Genomic DNA, 20,403 nt, shown 5'->3' with positions numbered 1-20,403 from the left:
AGGCACTTTTTCAAGTGGGTGCTCCTTTTTTTAGCAGGGGGAGAGTAACTGGCCCACCTCACCCCAGCACTGTCTGTTCTAGTGGCTGTCTGCTGGTATTCATTTGCATCTTTTTAGTGAGCCCTTTTGGGACAGGGACCCATTTAGTTATTTGATTTTTCTCTGTAAACCGCTTTGTGAACTTTTAGTTGAAAAGCGGTATATAAATACTGTTAATAATAATGTTAATAATACAATGGTGGTTGACTTACTGTCCAATATTTATTTTATTTCTTCCTATTTTTTTTAATTCTATCCTGCACTTTCCCCTCCTGTTAGGGAGGCACAACAAATAAAATTACTAAAATGCAACCAAAAATCAGTCAGTCGGTAAAATCAAAAGCAAATCTGAAGCAGCCGATAGAAACACCAAATTGGCCCAGCGATCAAAATGGGAAAGCCTGGCTGAAATAAAAAGATTACAAGTATTATAATGTATACCCTCTTTCTTAAATAAAAAATACCAACACAGCTTACAACAAATGCATAGGAATAAAATATTTGGATCTGACATTGAAATGTATTGACATGAAAACACATCAACAAATTAAAAACAGATAGACGCAGTCTAAGAACATAGAAGAGAAAACCGTTCCAAGCAGCAGAATTCAAAGTCTTCCTGAACAGAAAGTTATTCACCATCTGCTGACAATGTGGTTGGGGGGACCTGCTTAATCTCTTTAGGGACAAATTTCCACAACTGTTCAGCTACTGTTGAGAAGGCCCTCTCCCTCATTCTTGACAGCTGCATATCTTTCATTGGTGAACCAGAGAAGAAGATCAGGGCCCCTGACGTACTAACCTCAGGCCAGCTCATATAGGAGCCTTTTTCTTCCTCAAATCCTCTGGCCCATTTTTGGGCATGAAGTGGGGTCTTCTTTTATTTTTACCAGTCTATGGAGAAGACAGGAAACAGTAGGAGCATCTTCCAAGTAGTTCAAGGGCTTGTCGTCTTTTCAGTTTGAGAATATGTAGAGGGGTTACATGTGAGACAGAGGGCGTAATCCTAACCCCTTCTGTCAGTGCTTTCCAGCACTGGCATAGCGGTGCCAATGGGACGTGTGCTGCATCCTGCAGTTGCGTGTCACTCACGGAGGCCTCCTCAAAGTTAGGGAATGTTTGTTTCCTTACCTTGGAGCTGCACTGCCCTTATGTCAGTGCTGGAAAGCACTGACATAAGGGGTTAGGATTGCGCCCTGAGCCTCCTGTTCACCAATGGGCAAGAGTCAGTTACCTTTGCAAGTTGATTTGTGCAGGCTAGCCAAGAGATGGTGACTGGTCCAAGTGAGTACCATGGCCAAGTAGGATTTGAACTTCTGCCTCCTTCAGCTCCTAGTCTGATATTTGATATTCTAACCACTACACCACATGGAACTCTACCTCATTAGAAAGCAATGGTTCCCGAGGGTGGTGAGGATAGGCTTTTGCCAAGGAGAACTCTGGGGGCGTCTTGCTAATGATTCCTCAGATTATGAAGCCCACACTTGCGGTAGGGGCAGTTCTTTGCATTTAGATGTTTATTATGTCCTATCTGAAAGGATAAGATCACTCCTTCACCCCAGCATTCCTTGCTGGAACCTGAGTTTTTTGTATCAGGGACAATCTAGCCTAATTAAGCCTACAAAGCACCTCCTCCATTTCCTCTTCAGGCAGTGGACAAGAAAAATCAAAGAAAAGAAAAATCCAAGAGGAAAAAAGGACAATACTTCCAATACCTTACATTTTTACGAAGAATAGAGAAGCAAGACAAATTCCCTGAAGAAATCACCCAGTACAATGGGCCCTTGTTATCCATGGGGGATCTGTTCCAGGACTCCTGTGGATACAGAATTCCATGGATAACTAAATTCATGGCTGGAGGGCCTCAGAACACCTCGAGACATGACTGGAAGTTGCAGGTGCGGACCAGAAGTGACTGCTGGTCTCATCCGAGAGGTCTTCTGAGGTCCTCCAGCAGTGGGCTTGTCATCTGTGGGTACTGAAATCTGAAGATGCCTATGGTTAAGGAGAACCTACTCTATTATTCTTCCTTACCAGATCATCAGCTCTTCCTTAAATACAACCTCTCAATTCCCGTCTCCTTGATTTCACCCCGGTGCAGGTGCTTGAATGGATTTGACAGCAGGAATTTACAACTTGCTGCATCTTGCCTCCCCTCCAATGAAATCTCTCCCTGGCACTAAAATATGAAATGATATCCCTTAAAACTTCCTTTCCAATGAAGGCCATTATGGGAAGATCTGTGTATACACTAGAGCCAGCTGACCCACAAAGATAAGTGGATTGTGGTCCTGGACTTTTAAGGTGTGTCAGCACAAGAACGTCTCCCATTGCCATAGTTGCACAGAATTCTGAAGAAGTTCTGTACGCATCCTGCAGAAGCAAACTGTTCAGAGAAGGGGACGCAGAGTAATTAGCAAAAGCACTCCCTTTCTATGGTAAAAATATTCCACCCGGTTAGTTGCTATCAATAAAACGTACACAGGAGCAGAGGCTTGGTTAAGGTTTCATAAGAAATACTGAAATCACAGTTCATAGTTGTATACATGCATCTTCTGATATTTTCAGAGGCCCTACTAGTTTGGAACAGAACTGGGTGGAAGTATGGGGGAAGGGGATGCGGTCTGCCTTTGAAGAGACAGAGGATGCATCCCACACGTTCTTCTTCAGCAATGTTTGCAGAGGGAGAAAGGAGAAAATGTGAGAAGGAGCGGAGGAAGGAAACAGTGTCAAGGACCACATCTTCAACAGTGTCAAGGACCACATCTTCTGCAAGAACCATAGAGGGGGCAAGAGGAGCAGACTCAGGTGACTAGACATTACACTGCCTGCCTGTCCTCCGTTACAGGTGGTGTTGCATCCTGATTCCAACACAAACCCATGTTTTGGCCCAATCCTTACTAAAAAACATACTGGCAAAATGCATGTTCCATCAGTGTGTGCTGTTACAAAAGTTCTCTGTGACAGCGCAGGGAGCTGGTGCACCAGCTGGAAGGCTGGAGCCTTTTTGTGCATGCTGACGGCTGTCAGGATGCCCACTGGACCAGGTAAGTCCAGTGCAGGGGTAGGGTGAAGGCAGGTGTGTGTGTGGATCGGGGAGGAGATGGGGTGGAGGTGTGCGTATCAGGCCCCGGAAGGGCGCCTGTTTCTGAACCTCCTTCCTGGATCAGTTCTGCCTGCATGGATCAACGCTGACTTGTGCCAATGGTATTGCTGGTGCAAGTCTGAGTTGACCCATTTCGGTTGTTGGGGTTTACCCTTGGGCAAGGGGACAAACGTCCCCTTATCCTGAGGTGACCTCCTAAGTTTTGCAGGGAGCCTTACTGCAGCATGCAAGGGACAGCTCCCTCTCACCTTTGGAGCCAAGCATATGCCTCCATTTTGCTCCCACTGCCTGGAATGGCTCTGAAGGGGGAGGGGGAAGAGGGGCCTCTTGCACACTGTGGTGAGGCTCCCTGTAAAACTTAGTGCTTTGCACCCCTTCTAGCTACACCACTGTGCATGACGTGCGCTTGCAAAAATGCATTTTTAGCAGAAGAAAACAAGGTGGCTAAGAAAATAAATATAGGGTAAATGGAAGGGGACTTGCTCTCCCTCTCTGTCTAACAGAGTAGCCAGCCCTGTGTGGCTACTTGCGGCAGACAAGATGTTTTGCCTTTTGATGGTCTTAGGATTTTAACTTTGGGTCATGCCAAGGAAAGTCTTGCTGAATGGTAAGAAACCAGTCTGATGGCCATGTGTGAAGAAGCCCATTGCAACACTACATCTACTATACCACATTGTACATGCCGCATACATCGTATATGCTGCATCGGTGTTTTGTACACATGCTAGAATTATGGTATGCCTAGAATATCTTTCCACGAATGGAATTATAGTGACTTAATAAGTTCTATCATACAGTGCCACTCATTTCATGCCATTCTGTACATAAGAACATAAGAACAGCCCCTCTGGATCAGGTCATAGGCCCATCTAGTCCAGCTTCCTGTATCTCACAGCGGCCCACCAAATGCCCCAGGGAGCATACCAGATAACAAGAGACCTCATCCTGGTGCCCTCCCTTGCATCTGGCCTTCTGACATAGCCCATTTCTAAAATCAGGAGGTTGCACATACACATCATGGCTTGTACCCCGTAATGGATTTTTCCTCCAGAAACTTGTCCAATACCCTTTTAAAGGTGTCCAGGCCAGATGCCGTCACCACATCCTGTGGCAAGGAATTCCACAGACCAACCACACGCTGAGTAAAGAAATATTTTCTCTTGCTTAATTTGAACCAAACTCATCTCCAAAACCTTTTCCAGTACTAGAGTTCAGTCCCAGAATGTAAGAAGTATTGATAACAAAGTGAGAATAGATACAGATGACAATCTCTCACCATAGTAGCATCAACTGTTCTCCTAAAAAACTAGGATCAGAGGACTTTAAAGGACTTTAAAGACCATGAGCATAATTTCCAGGCAAAGGCAAACCTTTAGGACACATGTTAAAATTTAAGAACTACAATCTTCAGGACCAACATTCCAAGCAATAATATTTCCTCTCTACCTGATTGGAATCCACGCACTTCTACTCTACGTTCCATCATAAGCTCTGTATGCTCTCACATGTATCTAATGGTGTCCTAATTGGCCAAGCAAGAGCATCACCTCACTACCCACACTTCACCATGTCAAGAGTCAAGTGTCCCACATTGAGCAGCTCTGCTAAAAAAAAAAAATCTGTTAGCATCATGCACTGCCTGTTTTTACATGGATTACTCAAACAACATAGAGGTCTTTAACACCATTTGAAAAGATAAGCGCAGGCCACTTTCACTAGTGATGCTTCAGTTGGTTTTTTGTCTGTGTTTTTCCCTGTTTAATAATTTCATTGTAGAACTTCTCTTTGGCTAAAATATACCATCAATGTCAAACAAGTTCACTCTCTTCCAGTAGCCGCACTTTTCAGACTACAAGGTGTTAGCATCACTTGTAAAAATGGTCAGACCACAAGTCAGTGTAGCAGGGATTCTCCATGGTCTCAAAATTTGATACAAAGTTTCACGGAAAGACTTAAAAGATAGTATAGAAATGACAGTGCGAGAGAGAGAGAGAGAGAGAGAGAGAGAGAGAGAGAGAGAGAGAGAGAGAGAGAGAGAGAGAGAGAATTTACCAGTACTTAGAAGGGTTAGGCGAACTGGGTCTTCTTGGAACCTTCCCCCTTTCCTTGAGTACAGCTTCTCCTGGACTAATATATTCTGGCATCAGGACAAAGTTGAAGGTGGGCTCCTACTAGAACCCACTGAAGTAACTCATTTATCCCTCAGGATTGAATCTTCTACTATGGCCATGCTCTCTTCTCCATCCCTACAAGCTGATCATGCTGCTTTTCAAGTGAACGAACCTGGACCAATGTGCCAGTCCTCTCCAAGGTAGTGCAGCCTGCAGCAACCTCACAGCTCATGGGATGACCTTGTCTCTTGAACGGTCTTAAGAAGATTTTCACTTTGGGTCAGTTGCCAAGTTAAATTCTCAAAGGCTTATGGGACCAAACCGGATTTATTGTTAGCTTTGCAAACAATTCCCTCCCATTGCTTGGTCGCTCCTGCTCAGAACACATCACAGAAGGGCAATGCTGTCCTCCTTGAAGACTGGGAAGTTTATCAGGATAGCATCTTAATATACAGAACTATCAACCTGGCATGAAAATGCGGGGAAGTTCAAGATATAGAGAAAAGGACCCCATCTTCAAAAAGTTCAGTCCAAAAATATATTTAAAAACAACGTTTTGCTTCCTTCAACTCAGTTGTGCTATATTGAGCCATATTTATAATTTGGAATTAAAAAAGAAGAAACTTTTCCAGAATTCATATATCAAACATAAGGTGTTGTTTGCATTAAGGTTAGATCTCTAAAGTGGACAAAAAACATGGCAGGTGTACCAACTTAAAGGCTAATGGATACTGAGGGATGATGCATTTCCACAATGGGTTTATTTCTCCACTGGCTTACAGTTATCTAGAAGTTCATTGGGTGAGAAACTTGTTTCCTCTACAGTCGTGCCTGTACTTATCATGGGAAGGGCCGCAGATATGCAGCAGAATATATATTTTGTACACAGAACTTCAGTCCATAGCATCTCCAGTGAAAAGAGTCCGGTAATGAATGATGGTGGAAGACTTCTGCCTGAGACCCCGATGAACTACATTCAGTTGGACTAGGTGATATTAGACTCAATAGACCACGGGTCTCACTCAGTTTAAGGCACGTGTCTATTCCCCCACTGCAGGTAGAATTGCAACAAACCCCAAGCATTTGGTTTCTTGATGAACAGCTTTCCCTATCTTCCACAACTTCTTATAGAAGTGTATACTGTAGTGCTGTATACTTGAAAAAGGTGACTAAAAGAAATGAGGTTCATAGGCTACTCAATAACTCAGTACAAACCCAAGACCACTGCTTCTTCATAAATCATGTTCTCTGCCTTTCTAGGTGACCTTGGTGCAAAACATCAAAGTATTCTAGACTTCAGATAATTTCCCTGTCAAATAAACCATGCATCCCTGAAATGTGTCAATATCCCCACATCTGGGAAACAAAAATCCCAACAGCAACACAATGAAATGGCTGGCATTTCATGTTGACGTTTGTTGACCAAATCACCACTCTCCGGGGTAAGGGGTTCAGAACAGAAAAGCAAAGTCATTCCAAAGATTAAATTAAGGTCTGCGCGCAAGTGTGCCTATAGAGGTCTGCACAAGCGTGCCTTGCAGAGGTCCAATCTACAATTCTAAGCCTCCTTACTAGAAGTAAGTCCTACTGAACTCAAGTGACATCCAAGTGAACATATATTGGATTCAGCTGTAAGTCCCACTGAATTAAACAGAAGTTACTTCCAAAGAAACATGTTTACAGGGCATTGCTTAACCTGTCACAGCAGTGCTTCTACTAAACAAGTGTTAAATGACACTGATTATATATTAAATGTACATCACCATCCATCTAAGCCATGACAAAAGTCCATAAAAACTCTGGCAGCCATCAATCCAAATGAAAGTTGGGTTCTGGGTAGTCTTCCTTCACATTCTCAATTCATATCCCCTTAACCAGAAGTGTCCGAGATAATGAACTGTAACAACTTACACTGATCTTGCAGTCTTTCCCTTGAACTAGGCATAATATATCAAGTTTTTTTTTTTTCTTATCAAGCAGCTGACAGGGAATTAGAGATCCACTCTGAGCTCCTGCTTGGAATTTTCTTGCATCTATCCCTCGGGCACAGCCAAGGTCTCACCTTTCCCTCCAGCTCTTTAGTATTCTGATGCTGTGCTCATCTCTCACTCATTTTCACTCTTTTTGGATAATCTTTCTTCTCCAATTTGCATTGTACTTACTAGAATGCAAGAAGTATTCTAGTAAAGATCAGACCTTTCAAAAAGAATTTTTTTAAAAAAATACTGGCAATAACCCTCATAATACCTCTTGCTAAAACACTATTACATTAATCTTGTTAGCCTTTCGTTTCGGATCGTAAACGCTACGTGCAGCTAATTTCATTTCTGCAATGAGAGTGTAATTTATGTCATAAAAGAGCGCTTGAAATTAGTTGCTGCTAAAAAAAATGTCCTCCGTTGGAATCCTTGGCTAACAATCTGGTTACCCTTCCTGCCAAATTTTCTCATTTGGGGACGCTTCCTTCCCAAATCACACCTACGAATGAAACCTCAATATAGTTTAATAACACTTTACTCCTAGTCATAGCTGTGGCACTCAGACTGTTACTCCTGTATATACCTTCAGTCGTACATTTCAACATATCCTGCTGTATTAGACAACATTTAATTGATCAAGTTACCTTAGCAACAGTGGTCCAGCTGTTCCCAATACGAAGATTTCAACTGGATCTGACAGACAAAGCTTCTCCCCTATCTACATACTTCTGTAGTTTTCACTTTGGAGGAGAAATAGCCTTTTAGCATGAGGGTGGTTTTCATGTGTCTTCACTTTCGGTTGTTAGAACGGTGTGCTTCTCTCACCATTCCATTTTCTTGAACGCTTTGTTTCCAAACCAAGAGGAAAATGGCAAAGTGGGGGAAAAATGTTCAAGAATGTTCTTAGAAGGAGCAGTGCTAATCCACCTGGTGAGGAGAAACTCCATAAAAACCAGAAAGTCTACACAAGCCAAGTGTCTCTCAGTCAAAGTTTGTTTGACAAAGCTCCCAGTTATTGCCACACTGAAAACTCCACTAGCCTTCTCCGGTGTTTACATCTCTTTGGCCGGCTGAGCTGTTTGCATGTGCCATAGACATTATGGTGATTCCCTTTGACTGGCAGGAGACATCAGGGTCCGCACCACAGAGAAGCCAAGTCCCCTTTTGAAGCTTCTTTTGCCAAATTCATCACTTCACCTGCCACTTGGAGAAACGGCACTGTGGAAGTCGAAGCACTGATGGAAAGGCTCACAGCCAGGATTTCAAACAGCAGCCGGCATCCTTTGAAAGGCTGACAAGAAATCTCGGCACCGAATCCCAACTAGCATTTCCCCTTGTGAGGATTAAACCATCTCAATAACTCCATTCTTTGTCCCAGCATTCAAAAGTGCAAGGAGAAACAAGGCAGTCGCTACTCTCAAAAACACCAAGATTGCAGCAAAACTAACAGGCAGATTTATCCAGGGCTCACTAGGCAATCTTGCTTGTTCTTCACTCCTGGTTGGAAACAAGGGCTTCTCTGTTTTTCCCTCCATCACCTCCAAATGGACCACTTTGTCCCTGGACAGTATTTTTGCTTTATTCTGCCCTGAATCAAAGAGTACTCCAGAGAAATCCCCCCTTCAGTTCCTCTAAATCTCCTCTTGGATTCCACTCGCTCATTCCTTTCTGTGGCAAAACAATAAGAGCTGTCCTTGGTGAGAGGGAAGCATGTCTCTCAGACTTGGCTCGTATTTCTGTCCCCCTCCTCCTCGCTCAAAATGTTTTGGTCTCATGAATTAAGAAGATACAGAATGTCTAGATCTTATACCAGTCAGTCTCCCTGATTCATCAGGGAGTCTCCTTGGTAACTAGCTGTTCCTCTCCAACGGTTCATGTTACACACACACACGCACACATAAGCTAGCTCAATTTAAAGGCAAAATACATAACAGTGAGAATGAAGAACAGCACCCTAGATAACATTTACCTGGATCCACCATGTCTCTATGCTGGGTATTCATTGCATGGAGGAGGCGGTTTCAGGGAACACCCATTTTCCTGATCGGTTATTTGGGAGGGAAACCTGCATTTCCCTTTTAGGGAGAAGATTGTGGAAAGCTGTATAAAGAACTCACCATTATTTGTTCACGAGAAATCATGGTAACAAACGGGGTTTCATCTCTCTGTTTACCAGGTCAATAGATGGAGAGAAAGGGTCATGTTGTTATGGGTGTTTAGAGGGAGGGAAGGTGGTGCCTGTATTAATAAGGCATTTTCATTTGGATCGTGACTGAGACTGACAGCAGGTGCAAAGGTTTAGAGACATGGCAACTTCCCTGGGGGGGAATAACAATTGGGTTAGTAGATGCTGCTTAGTAACCCCCTTCCTGGGCAATTAGAACACCAGCTGACCTCCCCCTTTATGTGCATAATCATAGCCTCTTAAACATAGCCTCCTGGCTGCTTGTTTGCTTTGTGAAAGACTGTCATTGCCTGGGAGAAGTTGCATTGTCACATAAAGCTAGTTCAAAATGAGGTTAAAAACTCTCTGGTTTCAAGTAGGCGGCATTAGTGTTCACAATCAAAAGCCTTTATAAGAGAGAAAAATATCCAGAACCAGCCAGAATGGCACTTTGGTGCCTTTAGAAGATGCACAGCAGCGGGATGTTGAGCAAGCCTGGCTCCAGCATTAGGAGGGGAGAAGTTATAAAAATGCAACTTCTCTGTGCCATGTCAATTCACTGTCTGCATTTATTTGTTAGGCAAAAGTCCTTCCCTCCTCTCCACTCCACAATATGGCTCCTGGTGTGTGCGTGTAAAATCAGAAACATATTTCCTTTATGTGTGTAGAACATTTTTAGAAAACTTCCCCCATTGCTAAAAATGTTCACAACAAGTAATAATATAACTTGTAAAACTAAATATGGTCAAAGCATCTCTGAATCTTTCATAACAGCATCCCAAAACACTGTGAATCAAAGAATGCACCTCTGAAAGTGTGATGAAGGCACAAGGACATGCTAGTCTCTGTCACCTCAACAGGCAGGGAATTCCAAAGGTCAGGTCTGAATTCTTGATGACTCTCATTCTGATGTGCAACAGTGATGGGACCAAAGCCCCTGTTTCTTGCCCAAAAAATATTCACCTGTGAAAATTCAGTGCCAACCTGCATGTATGAGAGAATGTGACAGCTAAACCTGCCCCCAATAATCCATTTGTCTGGCGTAAGAAGCATGTTCTTACTAATTAAGAAGCATGTTCTGCCTCACTTTGCCCAGCTAGAACTCAATGGAACTGATCTGGTTCTTGTCCACTGAGAACTGATCTGGTTCTTGTCCACATGGCTGTGTCTTCCTTGGCCATGCTTGAATGGAAAGAATGTTGCAAGAATTTGATGGAATATTCTGAGCTGACTTATAAGTAGATGATGCATAGAAAGCTGGCATAAGAACATAAGAAGAGCCCCACTGGATCAGGCTAAAGGCCCATCTAGTCCAACTTTCTGTATCTCACAGTGGCCCACCATACTTCAGAGAGCACATAAGACAACAGACACAGCCTGCATCCTGGTGCCCTCCCCTGCATTTGGCATTCCAAGGTAGTCTACATCTAAAATCAGGATCTTGCACATACCTATCATGACTTGTAACCCGTGATGAACTTTTCCTCCAGAAATTTGTCCAATCCCCTCTTAAAGGCAACTACGCAAAATGCCATCACCACTTCCTGTGGCAAGGAGATCCACAGTCTAATCATATGCTGGGTAAAGAAATATTTTCTTTTGTCTGTCCTAACACTCAACTTTAGTGGATGTCCCCTGGTTCTGGTGTTGTGTGAGAGGGAAAAGAGCTTTCTTCTATTCAGTCTATCCACCCCCTGCATAATTTTGTATGTCTCAATCATGTCTCCCCTCAGGCACCTCTTTTCTAGAGTGGCCAAGAGATGGATGGCCCAGTTCTACCTGTTACTAGCGCATGTGGAGCATGAGCTCTGCCAGAGCAAGCCTTTGTAAAAGTGCTATAAAGCACTTGTGACGGCACACCTGTTTGCAGCACTGGTGGGAAGCCCAGAGGACTGGCATGAGGAGCTGGCAAGTCTGGTAATGTGCAGTTCATGGGTGAGGGAAGAGGAGTGGTGGAGATGGAATGGGGGAGGGCAGAGACTGGGCAGGGGGTGGGTGGATTGGGTCTGGGAGGGGGTGGGATCAGTGGCAAAGGCATATGCCGTATCCTGTCCCCTTCCTGGGCCTGATCCATTGATATGGATCAATGAGGACTTGTGCTAGCTATATAGCTGGCGCAGGTTTGGGCTGACCTGTTGCACCTACTGGGGCATATCCTGGGGTACCCTTACCCCTTATCCCAAGGACACGTCCAGCATAAAATTTCCATGCAAGATGCAGCAGAAGCTGCACCAGCACTGTTTGCATTGGTGCAGGGGAACTTTGGTTGGATTGTGCTGTGAGTTATACATCAGAATGACCCTGGTTTGAATCATTCTGCCATGAGCTCTTTAGTGGCCTTAGGACCCAATCCTAAACTCATCCAGTGCTGGTGCTGTAAACATGCTTTATGGCACTTTATGGCACTCGGTGAGTAGGGAGCACTGATTCTGGGCCTGTGCCAGTCAGGCACTGGGTCCAGCGCTGGCAAGAGGAGGATGAGCTGCCATCATGGGTGAATGAGACCAACGGGAGGCAGTGCGGCCTCTGGGGGGCAGGGGGAGGATGGAATGAGGGCAAGGCAAGGGTGGGGCAGGGCAGGGTTGGGGAGGAACTGGGGTGGAAGGGGGAGCGAGATCTGTGGAGTTCTGCTCCACCAGATCCTGAACTCTGTGTTGGGCCAGAAGGCCTGACACGGCAAAACAGCCAGTGTAGACTTAAGAAGCCCCATTGCAGGGCTTGGGGCTTTCCCTTGGGAAAGGGGGGAAAAATCCCCTTCCCCTGGCGAGACTCCTGGAAGCTTCCTGGAACCTGTTGGATACGGCAGTAGCTGCTTTGACGCTGCTGCTCCAGAAGGCGCCGGGAAGTTTAGGACTGGACTGCTCAGCCAGTATTTTAGTATCAGCCACCAATCTACAACATGGGGAATAATATGCATTCACATGACAGGTTACGGAAAAACAATGCAGCTGTACACAACTGTTAAGTGTTGTAATCTCTCACTTCCTGGAAGCTCCGGATGGCATACATGTTTCTTAGTTTAGCTTCCCAAGAGCATGTACGATAGCCTGGGCTGAGAAACTGTAACTTGAACAAGGCCATTCACAGTGCTTCATGGTTGGGCAAGGACTGGAACCCAGGACTTCCCAGTTCAAGTCCAGCAATGTAGCCACTAGACCCATGGTGATCTCAATCAATCAGTCCAATAATGACACACAAACATATTTATATCATGCAGAACCTCAAGAAAGGTGACTTTTTGAGTCTCCTAGAAGAAGGAGGCGGTTAATTTCAAACCGAGAAAGGATCATCTGGCTTTGGTTATGGGCTAGAAAGGAAAGCTATTTTAATTTCTTGCTCATTGTATTTGGGAGAGGGTGGCTAGAGCTGGCGCAGCTGTGTTGACTGCATGGCAGCAGACCCATTAAGACTGCAGCGTCACCACATGTTGCTTGCTGACAGCACCACCAATTAATTGGAGAAGTGGGTGGAATGGAACAGAATAGTGAAGATTTTGGAGGGAGAAGAGGATTTTAAATATCAATAAACACTATCACACTGATGAATTAGCTTGCAGCACTAATGGAATCATGTATATACGTATACACACACACACACACACACACACACACACACACACACACACACACACACATGCAATATGGTTACATATATATAACCCACAAGCAAGGGATGAATGTCAGTGCCCTCCCCTGCTATTGCTCCCCTGCATGCAGTAGTCAGTGGCATACTGTTCCTGCATCTGGAGGGTCAATCTAGCCTTCATGGTTATGCCATTTCTGCCCAACATTGCATATACGCAACAGGGACCAAATGTGTATATCTGTGGGCCAGGCAGAAATGGCTTAATTACCACTGATAGACTATAGTCCACCATGAATGTTTAGACTCCACTTTAAAAGTCACCTAAGCCAGTGTACAACAATACCCAACCTTTCCACCAGTGGCATCACTAAGGTTGGTATCACCTGGTCTGGCAACTCATGTTGTCACCCCCATTAACTGTAGAGCAGTACAGTTTATCCAAGCAATCAGTAAACAACAGGAAAAAAAAAAAAACAGTGTCCAACTTGATGACACTCATACAACTAAATAGGAGTTCGAGTATTAACTCTGATACAGGGCAAAGGGAACTGACATAATAACATAAGAACATAAGAACATAAGAACAGCCCAACTGGATCATCTTATTGGTTCCATGCTGTGTCATAACACCACCTAGTTAGCTCTCAGTACACTCAGACTCATCGGTCAGTTTTGGGTTAAGGAAATCAACTTTTTGTGTCATCAAGTAGTTGTGTACTTTTTGTTACATAAGACAGTTGCATTTTTGTTTTCTGTTTTTTTTTTGGTTATAGCTTTCGCTAGAATGGGGATATTTCACTCTGGTTTTTTCATTGCATTCACCTGTAAATTACACATTGAATGGTATATAATAGGGGTCTCTAAACTTTTCGGCCAAAGGGCCACATCAAATATCTGGCACAGTGTCGAGGGCCGGGAAAAAAAATTAAATATAAAATTCAAATGCATTAGAGATGGAACTTAGATGAATGAATAAATGATTGGGCTCAAATGTCCAGGACTTCTCCAAGCACCAACACAAGAAATAAAGCACACACTTAAACGGACCCCCATTCCCCCACCCCACAAGAACAATTCTGGTTGTGTTTGGTCAACTGGGCTAGAGGCTCTCAGGGGATCAGAGACTGGCTATGGGCCGGATAGAGGTTCGCCACAGGACGCATCTGACCCCCGGGCTGGGGTCTGGAGACCTCTGGTATATAGCATGACGTTATTATTCCTACAAACTGATTTTAGCTATTTTGGTAACTAGTGGTGTCACATCCCCCCAAGGGTGGCATCTGGAGTGGCCTGCCCCCTCACCCCTTGCTAGCTATGCCACCAGTACCAGCTCAGTGGTAGAGCATTTGCTTTGGCTGAGGAAGGTTGCAAGTTCAAATCCTACCATTTCAGGTAGTCTGGCTGGGAAAGACTCCAACCAACTAGAGTATACAGTATTAGGTTAGATAGACCACAGGTCTGACTCAAGATAAGAAAGCTTCATATGTTCACACCAGCCCCAATTCCGTTCCCTTCAGTGCTGACATTTAAGTAGCTAACCTTTATTGCCAGCCTCCTTCTTTGTGCTTCTTGCACCTGCCTCCATTTGATTGACCTTTCTTTATTGCAACACAGAGGAAGATTCTGGCACATGCTAAATGGCACATTGAGAGATGTAAAATGAACTTGCCTTTGGCAGCAGGGGAAAGAAAATGGTATTGTTCTTATGAGACCTGTGTGTCTATTCAGCAAGCTGCTGTCTCCCCATGTAGCAGATACCCAAGCCATTGGTGTCAATACCAATAATTTTCTCAGACAGTCTTGGACAAGGGAGAGGGCACTGCAGCCTTACTGTGAAAACCATCATAGAGAAAAGTGAGTCTGGTCAATGGTCACAGTGCTGGTTTCTGTGGCTGCTGGGAAATTGCTCCGATTGACCACATTTCCTGGCAAAAGCAGAATTCTCAATAGTGTTGATGGCCACCAACTTAGATGACTTTCAGAAAGGACGGAGCAAATTCATGGAGACTAATTATCAGCGGCTCCTAATTACAACAGCTAAGTGGAAGTCTAAGTTTAGAGGCAATATATCTCTGTGTTGAGGAGAAACACAGGGCAAGGCCTTTGGTTTTATGCCCTACTTATGAGCAACTACAGACATCTGTTTGGAACACAATACTGGACTAGATTTGATTTGGTCTGATGGAGTGAGGTAAATATCATGGTTGGATGTAAAGAAGTGCATATACAGGAGAGTTATTGACAGATAAAGAACTAATTTGTTCCAGATGCAGAACACCAATTTTGAAGACAATTTGAGCAGATCAGGATGCCGAAAAAGAAATTACTTTCTCAGTGGGTGTCACACTGATGTCTGTGCACCACTTAACCTGTGTTGATTCATGGTATCAGGAGCTGGCAGGTCCATTCTTCACGTGTTCCAGAAAGATCCGATTTCTTGGAATCCTTCCTTTTAAAATAAAATCTCAACAACAGCACTTGTTTTCATACCTTTGCATTAGCAAATTCAGAGTGTTACAATATGAACACATGGAGTTGCTTTACACTGAGTCAGGCCATTTGCTCATCTAGCTCAGTACAGTCTACTATGCTTTATAGGCAGATGTTCTGCAGGGTGTCACACCAAGATCTTCCCAGGTCCTCCTGCCTGAGAGATTTTCAATGGAGATGCTGGAGATCCAGTGGGACTTCCTGAAAGCAAATTATGTGCTTGACCACTTGAACTATGGATCCTTTTCTGAGTAGGTCCACACAGCAAATTGTTGTCTAAATTTGGCATTCATAACCTTCACCATCCTTCAGGGACCTTCTCCATGGTGCTGAATAAGAAGGCAAGGCACAGACCTGAGTTGGATAGTATCAAAGGGAAGAAACTGATTTCCTCTCTACTTCAAGTATCAGTCTGGACAAAAGGGACCATTAATGTACTGATACCTAGCTCTCTACTGAACAAGATCAGAATTTGACCCCTCTGAAAATATCTGCACACATTTAACAACCTTTTTATAACACCATGTTCCCAATATATATTCTTAAATGTAGTTAGTAATGGCCAGAAGAACACAAGAACATAAGAAGAGCCCTGCTGGATCAGGCCCATCTAGTCCAGCTTCCTGTATCTCACAGCGGCCCACCAGATGCCTTAGGAAGTACACACAAGACCACAAGATACCTGCATCTCAATGCCACTTCCCTCCATCTAGCATTCTATTTACGCTCACACCCCCCAGCAAGACACCAGATTGCAATTGGGTTTAACTTGTGCTACTTTATTAAACAGTGACCAATTTTTAATGCATGAAACTACTGAATATACCTTCCCTCCCTTGCCAGTCTGGGGTAGGTGAAAAGATTGCCATCCACGGCCAATTTGGATGACAGAAAAAAAATCCTACATGGCCCTCATAAAGAGTGACCAGCTAATTTCAAACTATACATACCCATCATGGCTTGTAACATGTGATGGACTTTTCTTCCAGAACTCTGTCAAATCCTGTTTTAAAGGCATCTAGGCTGGATGCCATCACCACATCCTGTGGCAAGGAGTTCCTCAGACTAAGAGAAGAAGACGTGAGAAGATCTGAGAAAAAAGATGTAACCTGTGAAAAGTGTATGTATTAAACATGCTAGACATGAGTCTGGTGGACATGCATGTAAGGGTTTTCTGAACACAATTCTGGAAGATACACATCTGAAGATATACAAGTTGTGCTGGGCAAATCAACATAATAAACATGGAGTGCACACTCCATTTTGGGAACCATGTCACTGAAGACCATGCTAACTGAGATGCCATTGAAAATGACCCTATAGCTACCATGCAATAGATGGTCTTCTTTTTAAAGAGGATCAGTCAAATTCATCAAGGATAGCTCTATCCGTGACCTTTGGTCATGTTGGCTAGGTGGAACACTCATGTTCAACTTCAGTGTCCCAGCTCCTGAGTACAAAATACTGGAGACAAACATGATGGAAAGTTGTCATTATGTCCTGCTTGTGCACTTCTAGGAGTCCCTATGCAGATGGAGGAGCCATTGATGATCTCTCCAACTTCCTTGTACATCTGATGCTAAAAGAAAATAATAACTCAATGCAACTAGAACTTAGGTTGGAAATGAGAAGGAAAAACAGTAAAAAAAAAGTCTGAAGTTGCTTGCATTTTGCTTCTGGTATACAAGGACATTGATTTATTAATATAGGGGCAGCGGGGATATTGAAACTTTCCTGACTTCTTGTCCTTTGGGGGGGGGGGGAAGCTTTATGATGCCATTTAAAATGGGTTTCTGGCAATTTCATTTCTCCCGCCTTTCCTTTCTTTCTCAGCAGTGTTGCTATTTGGGGAAAGCAGCAAAAGGTGGCAGTGGCTATTTATACATCCCAAAGCTGTGCGCATCCCAGCTGTCACCCATGTGGGAATCCATCTCATGTGTGGTGCTGGAATTCCATCAGAGTTGGAAAGAGGTGCTTTTGGTCACACTGCATTGAATTCCCACACATAGCTCCAGGGTCTGTCCCTTGTTTCTTAAAGTCTACTGCCAGTTTTTCTTCTCTCTGCTTTGAATTTTTTTTCCTTAAAAGCTCTCCGACTTAGTCCTCAGCCTGAGATAAGTGTACTAGGAGGTTAGTGGGTGCAAAAGGCAAAACAACACAAATATTTTTGTGAATTGGACCGCCTGAAAGGTAAGTTTCAAGGCAGCAGAAAAATTGGCCTCCCCCATACATTTTTGGAGATATTTAAATGAATATGTTCCATTCATCTTCAGAAAATGCAAGGCTTTTATTTAAGTCAGCCCCATAAGAAAGCTATGCTTATACCCCAATCCTGGCCACACCAGCCTATGTGATGCAGGGGCAACAAACACACAACATTCTAAGTAGTGTGTGTGTGTGTGGGGGGGGAGAGCAACCAGACAGCCTGGGAGAGGTAAGTTAAAATATTGTTTGCTTACTTCCCCATAAGCTCCATAAGGTTGGATTGCACAATTAATAAGGTTGTGATGACTATCATGCGTCAGGGTCCCTCTTCACCCCAAGACCCCCGACTTACTGGGGGAGGAGATCCAGGGCGGAGAGCCACAGGGTGAGTTGGTCTGGGGGGACAGTCAGCGGGGTTGCCCCACAGCGGGGGAGGGACCGGGACCAACAGCCAGGGTCTCAAGGCAGGCCTTTGGGCAAGGGAGGCACAGTTAGGTAGGATCCAGGGCTGGGCCCCTTTAACAGGGAGACACTTTCAACCCTCTCAGCAGGAAGGGGAGGGGCCAGGGAAGGGAGGCAGCCCCATAAAAGGTGAGAGGGCTGTGATGAGAGGTAGAACAGAACTGGAGGCTGTGTAGCCAACAGTGCCTGCTCAGGACATACCAAGGCAGGGAGGAGGGCCAGGGTGCCTTAACCCCCTTCTCCTGACCAAGCATGAGGCCTCTTGCTGGGGTGCCCTGACCGCATACCCCTACACTATGTTCTTTATTTCTTGTCTATTTTTCTGTACTTTTGGACTCTTTAATCTCTTAGAATTTACCCCTGTGTAAGTTCAGCAACTAAAAGCTGCTAAGGCATCATTTTACAAGCAGGCTTTGTCCTTTGCCAGGTTGAAAAATGCTATTCCCAGAAAGCCAAGTGCTGGATGTGGGTTCAGGTTCTGTCTTCCTACCTGGGGCAGCTATTCTACTTAGCAATGGAGCCACCTTGCCCATTGGGTAACAAACCTATCTGTTTAGATCCAAGGGATGAGATGATGAGACCAGGTCGCTTCTACTCCTCCAATCAGGCAACTGGATGACATCATCAAAGCAAACTTGTAAAAGTGCCAGCCCATACGAAGTAGTTCTCTGCCAGCTACTGAGTGACCCATTCATTGGGAGCTCAGACAAAAGCACCCACTTGCTCACCCACAAGTGTACGGCCTGGAGATTCCTTGGACAAATATTAAGTCACTGCTGTTCTAACTAGATCGTGATCAGGGCATCAATTTTTGCTTTATCTGCTTGTTTCCATCCAATGCTCTCACAAATGTCAACATTAGCAATGGGAGGAATGCATTTTGGGGGAGGTGGGCTGGCAGTGATCTGAGTGATTAGCATTCCAGCTCCATCTGCTGGGCATTATTGGTTACTGCAGCCATTTGTGCTTTCCAATCAAGCTCAGGCATTGTCCATCAGCCAGCTTGTACTTTTACTACCCACCTTTCTTTTCTCATATTAATTCCCTTTGTTTAGACTTTTAATAAATACTAGTTACATTTTGACCCTTTGTCTGCCTGGTCCATGTTCATAGGTAATTCAGATGATTGTCACATCTCTTTGCCCTGCAGTTGCTAATGTAGTTTTGATTGCTAATAAGAATCCTTTGGGGATCCACTGGGGATGATAAGAATCCCTTGGGGTTCAGTGCTCTCCCAGGAGGGGATTTTCCCCCAGACATCCCTCCTCTGCCTGGTCACTGTAGCCTGAGATCGTAGCAGTAGATACAAGTCTGCAAGGCTTTTCCCCATTCAGCTGCTGGTTCAGTAAAGGGAAAACAGGGAGCAGGACAGGGTGCATGTGCATCAAACCCCAGGCACAACTTCCCTTTGTCAGCTTGTCTTCTCCTGGCACTCATGCTCTTTTTCCTTTTCCTGATAGTGGAATTCAATGCAACTGAAGAGCTGAACGTATGGAAAATTGCCATAAGCTAACAGGGCCAACAATCACTACAAAGAGACCACTAATGAAGAGTATGCAAGTTGCACAAAGAGCAGCTACAGGTGTGGATATAAATAGAGGCAGAAAGCCTGCAGCCTTTTTTACGGGAGCAAAGTCAAGAGACAAACTATTCACTGGATAGGTGGGATGCTTGTCCAATTGTGAAGGGGGATTTTTTTAGGAGCCAACTGCTAGTCAGCCTGGTTGCTGCCTCATGATGATTGGGGGGACACTTCTTGTAGTCTTCCAGCAAGCTTCATCTCTAGGAATTCTCATCCTCTGCATGCAGCACAACAAAGCATAATCTGCCAATAACAATTCATTGTGTATGCCTGACTTGTGCAGCCTCTGCCACTTGTACCTGCTAGCATCCTGTGAATTTCTTACACTATGTTACAAAGGGGAGGTACATGCTATCATAAGTACCTACCCTACCCTTCATGGCCCTAGCCCTGGGCCTCAATTCTAGAGACAACCAGGTTCTATCAGCTTTCTTTTCCTCCTCCTCTCCCTGTACACACTATCTGAATGCCCTCTCTGAGCTCTAGGGCAGTCTTCTTACAACTGCTCTTGGCTCCTTTTCTTTCTAGATCCTATTTTTTTTTTCTCTATTTAGTTTTCCTGAACTAGTCTAGTGGATAACGGTTGTATTGTTCCACTTTGTTGTCAGTTGTTTGCTGTAATATTTATAATGCCAATAAAGGTTAACTAACTAACTAACAACTGCTCTTCTCCTCTCCCC

General features: G+C 44.3%; 1 protein-coding gene across 1 annotated transcript in view; it reads right to left on the bottom strand.

Moving 5' to 3' along the window:
* Positions 1-5,289, bottom strand: part of LOC136645736 (calcium-activated potassium channel subunit beta-2) — a 96,211-nt gene extending 90,922 nt beyond the window's left edge. Inside the window, exon 1 of the mRNA XM_066622124.1 lies at positions 5,198-5,289. Coding sequence (XP_066478221.1) covers positions 5,198-5,289 — 92 coding nt within the window. The remainder of the gene's footprint in view (positions 1-5,197) is intronic.
* Between the last annotated feature and the right edge of the window lie 15,114 nt (positions 5,290-20,403).

Source organism: Tiliqua scincoides, chromosome 3 (genome assembly GCF_035046505.1).
Source record: "Tiliqua scincoides isolate rTilSci1 chromosome 3, rTilSci1.hap2, whole genome shotgun sequence".
Lineage (NCBI taxonomy): Eukaryota > Metazoa > Chordata > Lepidosauria > Squamata > Scincidae > Tiliqua > Tiliqua scincoides.
This window is presented reverse-complemented; position numbering and strand designations above follow the sequence as displayed.